This window comes from Calliphora vicina, chromosome 4 (assembly GCF_958450345.1).
Source record: "Calliphora vicina chromosome 4, idCalVici1.1, whole genome shotgun sequence".
NCBI classification, from domain to species: domain Eukaryota; kingdom Metazoa; phylum Arthropoda; class Insecta; order Diptera; family Calliphoridae; genus Calliphora; species Calliphora vicina.
In genome coordinates this window covers 173,730-185,043 of record NC_088783.1, presented here as the reverse complement: position 1 = coordinate 185,043, position 11,314 = coordinate 173,730, and the positions used below count along the sequence as shown (strand labels likewise).

At 30.6% G+C, this 11,314-nt stretch overlaps 1 protein-coding gene across 1 annotated transcript in view; it reads left to right on the top strand.

The window, feature by feature from the left end:
* The first annotated feature begins 562 nt into the window (after positions 1–562).
* Positions 563–11,314, top strand: part of LOC135957074 (uncharacterized) — a 35,457-nt gene continuing 24,705 nt past the window's right edge. The window contains exon 1 of the mRNA XM_065507740.1: positions 563–1,240. Coding sequence (XP_065363812.1) covers positions 885–1,240 — 356 coding nt within the window. The 5' untranslated portion in view covers positions 563–884. The remainder of the gene's footprint in view (positions 1,241–11,314) is intronic.

The following is an 11,314-nucleotide window of genomic DNA, read 5'->3' as shown; positions in this document are numbered from 1 at the left end:
TCACACAAATAAAATGGAATCTAGAATCTTCAAAATCTGAATACAAAAATCGAACTTTTATCTGTAAAATCTTTCGTATCACTGGGCATTTGTGGTCGTACACTGTAACTGTAACCTGCTGAAAAAATAACCTGCTGCAAATTATTGAGCACTAGGCCCTCTCTTGTTGCCACTTATATTTTGTTCAATAGTTTTAATTGTGATCAAGCAGTTAATTTCAAGTTTCGATATAATTTAAAAGTATTTAAACATGAATATGACTTTGCAGCAGAGCTTTAAATTCACCCGATTTAGAAAAAAATACATATAGTTTTGAAAAAATACTGTATTTTCTTCAATCACCTCGCTTTTGGAGCCGTTTTTTTTGGCTTGAAAGTTCTTCTAAGGTTTTCTGCCGCTAGCACGTCGACAATCAGCAAAAATGTAGAGATAAACTAAAATAATCAATAGTAATCAAAAGTAAACAAAGAAAAAAATATTATCTCTAAGGACTTGGTACGATAAAAGTTGATTCTATTAAGTGTAAGTATGTATGCAACTTTAACAACTACGATAAGTACCATAGTTAGTAAGATATAGATAGCGATAGTCATCAGTCAAGAGACATGGAACATTTTACGATAAGAAATTAATTTATATCAGAGAGAGCTGCAATAAATGGGCCAAACTAAACTAATACTTCAAACCCCAATATGGAAAACTACAAATCTAGACCACTGGAATTTTATATAAAATACAATAGAATGGCAAAACCAATTTATTTAACAAATACAATTTAAGTTAATCAAACGTGAAAATCGCGAAACTACTAACAGTTGAAAGCAATAGCCATTTCACTATATAATACAGTTTGCATTGAACGGTTAGGTTAGCAAGGAACTATCATGATTTTAGATAATAAATTAGAGCCACCTGCTTACTTAAACAAGGAGTTTTTCAAAGCTGCGTTGGAGGATGGTCTACGGGAAAAAATTGTTGAAATAAAAAATATTATTTTTGCAGAGTCAAGTGGCGGTGGAGAGAATTATTGCAGCAAGATTTACCAAGTCAAGGCATTATATCGCAGAAGTAAATATCAATTGGACGAAGAAATAGAGTTAATTGTGAAAAGCATCGCGATTACACCAGCTACCCAATTTTTAGACGATCTTGCTGTATTTTTGAGAGAGAAGATATTTTATTCGGATGTTTTGGGAAAATTGGAATTATTAATTGCTGACGGTTCCAAATTTGGGGCAAAGTAAGTGAAACTTTATAACTAAACACATACAGTGAAATTATAATTTCAATACAGCTAATGAACCAACCAAACGTTTCATTAGCTGTATTTTCATCCACAATTATTTCATTAATTAAAATATTTTTAATAAAACTGATTACAACTATGGCACGCCTAAGACAGTTTCGAATGGTGTCTATCATTTTAAAATGCATCATACTGTTTGCTATAGAAACAGCACATAAGTTTAGCAGTTTTAAACCGTCGCTAAGCTAGCTTAAAACCGTGAATACAATTTGTTTCATTCTACTTGTTCTTTTCATATGAAAACATATGAATTGATATATCATTTTTTCACTAATCGAGAATCTGAAACTCTATGAAAAAACTTTTCATTTCACCGTTTCACAGAACCAGAATCGACCCCCAAATCGCGACCAAAATAAATACCCTAATGATTTAATTCATTCAATGTTAGTGGTTTACCTCTAACTTATTATTTACAGAGAGCGTATTGTGCCATAAGCCAGCCATGTTTACTACAATCAAATTGATTAAACATACATATGTACATAATTATTAATTATTAAAATAATTTGTTTGCGGCTGCCTAGCCCATTTCCATTGCTTCGATTTGAGGCACAGTTCATCCTATTAGCTTTTTATGTTTAAGAAACTGCCTTAACCTTTTCACTAGCATGGGGATCATGCATCCCAAGCAAAAAAAATCGCCAAAAATACAATTTCCGCTCAATTTAAATTGGTAGTTTTAAGTATTTTCTTGTTTATTATCAGCTGATTTGGGTACGTTCAATGAGTGAATTGATTTTTATTCCAATTATTAGTTGACAAAAACCTCGGTAGTATGCGCAAGTGTTTTTTGGATTTATAAACGTACCTATACAAGTGTTTCTTCTTCTGAAAGTTATTTTGTGTCAATAATATAAGTGTTTTATATTATAATCAAGTAAGGTAAGCATCAATATACATATTTGTTATAGAGTAAGTTCGGGTAAAATGGTATAGACGGGTAATGTGGTATAGCTACTTTTCTCTAAAACTAAGAGCATAGGATTAACCAAGGTACCAACCAAGCTTAATAGTTTTATGATCTCAGAAATTTTGCAGTGCGTGAGTGTATTTAATTTGTGCAGGTGATGAAAATAGTCAGTTGTAAAAAATAAGCAAGGTCTTGTGGTAGACTTTTTCTGTGATCTGTTAAAAATTATTTTTTTCTAAAATCACGTGTTTAATTTAATTTTAAAGTCAAATGGGAATATTTTGCAATTGAAGAACAAATGAAACAATATTGCATATTTAGTGTATATACACTCCCTGTCACATCAATAGGTCTCCATAACACAATGTTTTCAAAATGTTATAGCTTCTACAAAAAAAATGTTACGAACTTAATTTTTATTTGTATTTAAAAGTAATTTATATGTTATTGAACACTACAAAAATTGGTTCAATACATGATACAACAATATAAGGTAAACTCAGTAGAAAATAAATTCTCAATTATACAATTTTTGTAACGTCAAACAAAAGAAAATATGAAAAAAAATCAAAATCAAAATTTGACGTTATAGGGCTAAATATTGAAAACTCTCCCTAGTGATTCCACCTTCTACAATTATTGTATCATGGGTTCAATATAGACATTGGTTTTGGTTTTATAAAAAATGTTGTAAACCAAGTAAAAAAAAATTCCTTCAAAATTTGCGTCACATGAATAGGACCCTACTATAAAAAAAACTGTTTATGTATAGTTTGCAACATGATATAAAAAAATTACAAGGTGGTTTCATTTATATTTTTTTTGACAAGAAAGGGGATTTTTGAAGTTTATTTTATTTGTAAATATTCAGTGAAGCGTTGCCACATTTAGAAAAATGTTACAATACTCCGAGAAATTTTCAATGAAATATGTGTATTATGTAACAGTTCACAATGCTGCAATTTATATTTAAAATAAATAAAAAGCGGATTAATCTAAGACGTGTACCTTTATATCACATAGGCCATGACAATTAAGAGCTGCCCGAAGATAGTGATACCTTTTTCAATCAGACTTTAAAAAATGGATGTTTTTAAATTTATCAGAGAAATTCTAACGTTGCCTCAATTGTTGCATCAAAAGGATTTTGTGGTCGACTTTCTAAACTAGCCTGTGATACAAACGTGTTACTGCAGTCTTTACTGGAACTACTTTATGTGTTGGCTAGAGATTTGAGAGAAGACTTTTATCCCTATTTTCAACGTGTCCTTGATAAATTAATATGTTTGCTCAATAGTCATGATGCTAACCAATTGGAGAGAACTTTTAGTGTGTTTCGCTTATCTATTTATGGTTCTTAAGCCTTATTTGAAACGCAATATAGGCTTTGTCTTCAATTGTATACCACCCTTGCTGGACGAGAGACGCTATGAAGAACGTGTTACCAATTATGCCGTTTTTCATTTAGTGCTCGGGATGTTTGTGATTATGGCAAGTTCCTGGAGTTTATATTGAAAACTATAGAGCCTGAACAAGCTGATAGTGTGCAGGGCTGTGGGAGTTTATAGAGATAAAGCGCGGCGTAAAGGGACAATTGCATTGCCGGAGACTTTGCAGTTTATTTTAGAATCTTTGGTGGCGGATAAGAAGATAAAACCACAACAGAGCCAGCTGTTGAATGATATAGTGGAATATCGTCAAATATTCCACAATCAAGCATAAACTAAATCCTTATGCTAACGATACTCAGGAATTGGAAACCTTGGCCAGAATTGTGTTGCTGCTCAATGCCTTGAATAAACGCACAATAATATTTTGAATAAAATATTTTTTTTATTTTATTTATATTTGAAGTATCTATACTTCAATAAAGGCAAAAGTCGGATTAAGTTTAATGAATATGGTAGCTTTGTTTTAGATATAAACTTCAAATCCCCTTTATTGTGAAAAGCTTAATTAGGTTGACATAAAGAGAAAATGAAACTACCTTGTATTTTTTATATCATGGTTTGCAATACAAATTTTTATTGTTATTTACATTTACATTTTATGAAAATTTGTCAATTGAGCACATTAACATTTTGATCGCGTAGACATGACTTTACCACCCGGGCAGTATGAATTGGTGCATTGTCATGCTGGAATGCTCCAAAAATAACCCCATAACCCCTGCCACTCTGCTATGCAAACAATCCAATTGATGCTCCTCTTTTCGGAGATCGTGAAAATAATAATTGAAGCCATCATGGCTTCAAAATTTAATTTTTTTTCATCTGAAAAAACGACACGGTGCCACTCGTTATTCCACGTATGTGAGTTCGAAAAAAACCAAGCGCATATTTTTTCGAGCATCGTTAAGTGGTGGTTTTTTCTTAAGTTTTAATAGCTTCAGATGTTCAGCCTTCGAAATTATATGCTGCACTGTTCTTACGCATGCCGAAACACTAGTTTTAGCTTTAATTTGTGCAGACGAGTCGTGAGAATTTGATGCTGTTCTGAGAATAGCACGTTTATCAGTTTCCGAAAGTACACTTTTAGTACGGCCATTCATATTTTCCCCGTAGTTTCGGCTACTTTTGATTCGTTCTGCAATTTTGTGGATCGATTGTCCACATTCCTTATAAATTAAAATTTTTATTTTTTCGGCGTCTGTAAGGATTTTCCTCGACCCATTTCAAAATATCGGAGAGAATTCCAATTGCACGAAGTACAAAGGGGTTGTCCTATTCATGTGACAGGGTGTGTATATTTAATTTTATAATAATTTCAATAAACCACGTGGTCATATAATGTGGTATAGCCTTTCAAACAAATAATATGCCAAGCAAAGTTGAAGTAAGAAAATGGGCATCGGAAGATTTGAAGAAATCTATCTGAGCTGTTAGAAACAACAATATGGACATTATTTTAGCATCAAAGTCATTCAACGTCCCCTACACAACTTTACAACGAATGTCCAGAAGCGAAGAATGTATTGGAGAGCTTTTGGTAAGCTTGGTCAGTCGCCAACATGAACTTGAACTTAAAAAACTTTTTTACTTTCCTGGATGTAAACCCGAACCCCAGCATAAGAATATAGAGTAATTCTTATGCTGGGTTTTTCCATTTAGGATAATTGATCCCAATAGTTTTGTTAAAGTCGCATAAACGTCTGCATATTGTCCCATTGGTGTTCAGTGGTGAAACATATTATCCCAAGAAATAGCTTCCCGCTGAAGGATAGTAGAATTTAAAAAAAAATAAAAATTGTGCTTCTGAGTATTAAATTTAAACAAAAAAATTACCTACATGTATATAAACTCGCTGTTTATAGAACGGTAGTGAAATGGTTAAAGTAAATTGACCTATTGGATAGTTAGAGTTAGAGGGTCAACATTTGACATTTTGGCCAAACATGTGTTTTTTATCATACATGTAACTTATTACCTATTGTTCTTAGCAAAATGTGCCCCAAATAGTTTAGATAGCTATTTCTTCAATCTTTCGAAAAAAATATTTAAAAAAAAATATTATATATTTTTCCCGAAATCAAAAACTTTTTTGACTTTTTTTTCAAAATGGGCCCTTTTTATTTTTAATCTTTTTTTTTTATCTTAAAATAAAGCTTAGATATTTTCATTGAATACCTATTTGGTCGCTTAGTGGGATGCGAGTTCGATATCTATCAAAATAAATGTTCTGTAACTCAAAACATACAATTTTTGACTTTTCTTGCAAATGAAAAACTTTTTTGATTTTTTTCTTCAAAATGGACCTATTTTTATTTTTTTGCTCAAAATAAAGCTTAGTGGAGTCTTTTCCTGGAAGGCCTTTTTAGTCGTTTAGTGGGATGCGAGTGGGATATCTATCTAAATAAATGTTTTGTAACTCATCACGGAAGACATCGATTTTAAAAGTTGGTTCACTTGACATGAAATCCCCCATATATGTAAATATTTTTTTTATTATTATTTTATAAATTCTTAAGTTTATAATTATTTGCCAACTGTACTCAATAATGTCCTATGGACGATGAGGCAATACAATTTTTGTAATAATTAAATATCGATACCTTAATATAGAAAGGCCCTAACTAACATTTTCCTTACTTTAGTTGCGACAACACTGATTTTTATGAAGGTCTTCAACCAATTTAATGTTGCGATATTTTAATTTATTTTATTAATGGTGTATTACGGGATTACCTATCGAAGTATGCAAGTTAGGGCGTTTCTATATAAGGTAACGATATTTGAATAAATGAATTTAAAAAAAAAATAAGCACTTACTTTTTTAATGGTAACTATATCAGGCACAAATAAACTTCTGGGCAGATGTCCAAGCCACTAAATCATTCAAATGTTTGTGCTTTCGATTTATTAACATAAATTAAAATGTAAGCTTTTCTCAAATCAAGAATCGGCTGATTTAATTTATTACCTACTAAAAAAACCTTTAAAAAAGTAAATTTTTTTCTTTTTCTGAAATTCCCTAATGCCAAAAGCTATCGAAAAATCGATGGCACAATATCGAAAAATGTTTGTCTATAGAAAACGGCCCACCCTAATGTATATGCCGAATTGAAGTATGAAAATCAGTGATGTTCAAAAATAAAAATTAAGATATTTGGTGAGAGAGCTACCCAGCAAACATAATGTCAAACACTTAAAATAATAACAAAATGAAGAAAGTTTAAATTTAGAATTTTTGTCAAATAAAACCAATTTATTAAATGAATATGATTTAAATTTTAAGGAAATGAAAGAATATACAGTGGTGGCCAGGAATTTAAGACAAAAATTGTTTTCTAAATTCCACGTGATTGTCAATTATTTTTTCAAATATTTCCACAAATATGTATGCATGAGGACTGTTTTAACACACAAATGTGTTTTATTCGACTATGTCAATTCATACATATTCACCACGAACACATAAAATTTTTCTACAACTTGACCAAAAAAATTTTTTTTTAAATCAACATATTTTCTCACATTTATATCATTATATTTTTATTATTATAAAATATTCGGACCAAATTTCATATTTTTAGTTCCATTAGTTTTGGTCATATCATGTTATTAACAGCGGATGTTCGCTGAGGTGGGTCAACGTGTGTCCACATATCTTTGTCCATATATGTTTTACCGATTTTTCGAAACATTTTTCAGAAACTAGAAACATTAATAATAAATTTCATACCCTTAGAGGTCCTTTTATTTTGGCCCTATCGCACTTAAAATTCAGTGGATGAAAAAAAATTCAAGTATTTGTCTTAAATTGGTGGCCACCACTGTACATTACATACGGCCGAAATACTCTCAAATTTTTTATTTATTTTTAACTTTGTTTTTTTGTGTTCAATTGTAATTGAAACGCGTGTGTTTGCTATGCTTCATCCAAAAACCAACCAACAACTTATTGAATTTCTGAAAAAATGAGACATTTATTACGCTCTTTAAAAGAGCGTAACAAATGTGTTTAAATTTTTTAAACAATTGTTGTATGGGATGAACATCACTGATGAAAATCTATGATAAACATGTGTTGCTACCGGACTGATTTAGTTATATTTGTTGCTGTTGAAAAAAATATATGAAAATAACATGTTTTTATTGTTCGAAAACAACTTCGAAAACTAGCAAAACGCCAGCAAATTGCGTGGTTTTCAGAACATGCTAAAATGCGTTTTTCAAACCATAAGCGATTTGAAAACGATGCGTTTCAGAATATGGGCGATAGTTTTTCTCGATCACTTCGTTTTGGTGAAATAATTGTATTCTTAAAGTTAAAACTTCAAAACATCATGAACATGCAAGCATTTGTATGAAAAACCCAAACAAGTCGAAAAACATGTTATCACAAAAATTAGAATAACTCATTCATTTTGTAATTAACTTTTATTTACTTACATAAATACATATGTACGTGTTTTGGAAATCTACTTCAGTATGCTTTTTCAATACAATAAAAAACAAATATTTTATTGCCTCACGATCAACTTAGAACGTGATGAAAATTAAAATTCTTTGCAAAAGGTACAAAGGAACTATAAATTAACTCAGCCATTTTTACATACTATGTAAGTATGTATGTATCAGAGCTGTAAATGAATCACTCATTTTTGAATTAATTCGGGAATCATTCACACAAAAAAATTAATTGAATGAAATTTGAGTCAATTCAAATGAATTTGGTAAAAATGAATTGCAAGTCGTTTCTAATTCAAATGAATTGAATTGATTTTGAATTAATTCAAATGAATTTGGTAAAAATGAATTGCAATTAGTTTCCAATTCAAATGAATTGAATTGATTTTGAATTAATTCAATTCATTTGAATTGAATTGATTTTGAATTAATTCAAATGAATTAGAAAAAAAATTAGCAATTCATTTCCAAATGCATTCTAATTAAATCTAATTAGCCTTATTTATGAAACACAATTGTGATTTGAACTACATACATTGTTATTTTTCCTGATATTTTATATATTTAAGATAGTTTTATTTTTTTGAAATAAATATAATATAAATATTAGCAAAAAGTTTGTCGATTAGCAAAAAGGTGGTCGTGGGTAGAGAAGCCAAACGGGGAATCCCGTTCCCGAAAATCCCGGGGTTTTCGGGATTTCCTAAATACCGAAACCCGGGATTTGTTAATTTTAAATCCCGGGGTTTTCGGGGTTTTCCAAATCCCGTTTTTCATAAATAAATAAATAGGGGAAATTTTAATTTTTGTGTGCCTTTTTCATGCATTTTGACATTCTAAATGGCCGAATATCACAAAGTGATGTTCAGCAAAGTTGTTAAGCACAACTATTGCTACAATACTGTTAATAAAGGAAAACGGTATTTTTGGTACTCAATTTAAATCCTCTTCACATGAAGTTGATTTTATCTCAGATGAGGAGCTCGAACAAAATGAAAATATTTCGATTGCTAAAAGACTAAAAGATATTATTAATAAATGTAAAAAATCCAAATAACAATAACGAAACCAAATTATAATGTAGTTTTGCAACTTGCAAAATAAATAGATCATTTTATTTCTGAAGGAACAAGAGGAAAATACTTGCAGATTTGTTATAAGTATTTGCAAATGGGTTTGCCAATGTGAAAGATGGAATGTGAAAGATGTTTTTCGGCAGCAGCATATGTCGGAAACAAAATCCATAGATGAAATAGTATTCTTAAGAAGCTATTTAAAATTAACACTATTTTTTTAATGGTTAGTGATAGAAAGGAAATATTGGTGCCGTTTTGCTAAGCTTAAAATGGCTTTTCATCGAGCATGTTTAAAAAAACTAAAATTATTTTTTTTATTTTTTATGAGATTTGCGCCTCCTGTCGTGGGTTTTTGGAACTATTTTTAAGGATTCAAAAATCATCAATTGTATTAATTTTTGATTCAGAATCGACTGGTGAAATCTGAATAATATATTCAACCGTTTTTGCTCTACAGAAAAATGTGCTCAAAATGCGCGTCTTTAGGTGCGTTGAACTACCACAAGGAGTGAACATTTTCCAAAAAAAAGGACGCCATTATTTTTATTTACGCAAAAACCTTCAGAAAAATGATGATACCCGCAAATCAAATTTTTGAAATTAAGTCTAATATACATATAGTGAAATATCATTGGATAAAAGACGAAATGCGCAAGATAGGATTTGATTTTAGACCTATGGTTTCTTGGTGAAAATTTCTTAGAATTTTCCGTAGATTGCGTTTCTGCTATACGATCTTTGGTGAAAAAAATCGACCCACCCTAATCTGCATACTATAGTTTTATTTCTTATTATATAAGTATTTTATGTTTTTAGTGTCTAATAAAAATTAATTACTAAATAATAAATTTACTTTCAATTATAAAGACATAATTATGTACGTTTCTTTCTTATAATTTTCGGGATTTTAGATTTCCCGAAAATACCGAAACCCCGGGTCGGGATTTCGGGATTCTTTACCAAATCCCGATCCCCGGGATTTTCAAAAATCAGTCCCGATTAGCATCTCTAGTCGTGGGTCACAAAATTTAAAAAATTATTAATTGCTTCTTGAATATTAAACATGTTTTGTCGTTCAGCGTATTTCAAAATAAAAATCAGTTCTTCTTGAAGAAATAAACTCCAAACACCATGTTTTCATTGATCAGGCGCGTATACAGGACAAGGCTTTTCAATTTTTGTACTGGATATTTTCATTTTGGTAGGAGAAATCTTTCATTCCCCCTAGAGATCTGCTCTTGAATTTGATTGATTGCAACTTATTTTCGAGTCATTCATTTGAATTAATTCAAAATCAATTCAATTCAAATGAATTGTAAATGAATTGCAACTCATTTTTACAAATTCATTTGAATGAAAAATGAATTGAAACTTATGATTTATTTAAGTTGTAACTTTAAGAATATCGTTATTTGTAGAGTTTATAAACCGGATAACCGGTTAACCGAAAACCCGGTTTTTCTTCGAAATCTCTGTTTTTTGCGATTTTCGGTTAACCGGTTTATATCACTCGGTTAACCGGTTTTTAAAATTTGGGACTAAAATTAATAAATCTCATGTTTTGGTGTATTTTTATACCCTTCGCCATGAGTGGTAAGGGCATATATAAATTTGTCATTCCGTTTGTAATTTCTACATTTTTCATTTGCGACCCCACAAAGTATACATACATATATATTCTGGATCGTTATAGTTAGCGAAGTCGATCTAGCCATGTCCGTCTTTCCGTCTGTATGTTGAAATCAACTTTCCGTATCCCCCAAATAACATAAATACATGATTCATACATCAATATATCGGGAATTCTTCCGGCTCGGTTGCTATTTAAAATCGACAAAATCGGCCCATAAATGGCTGAGATATACGGAACCTCGATTTTTGATCCTTTTCAGAAATAACGGTCTAAAATCCATGATTTGAAATATCTTTGAAATCTGATAATGGAGTTTTATTAATTATTTGGTAAGATTTATAATGACAACTAATCACAGTTAAGAAGTGCGTTTGCCTCTTATATGTCCTTTTTTGGGACTTGGAACATTGTCTGTTTCATATCAGAAATTCGAGGTGATAATAAATTTTTAAAATTATTAAATATGTATTTAATAAA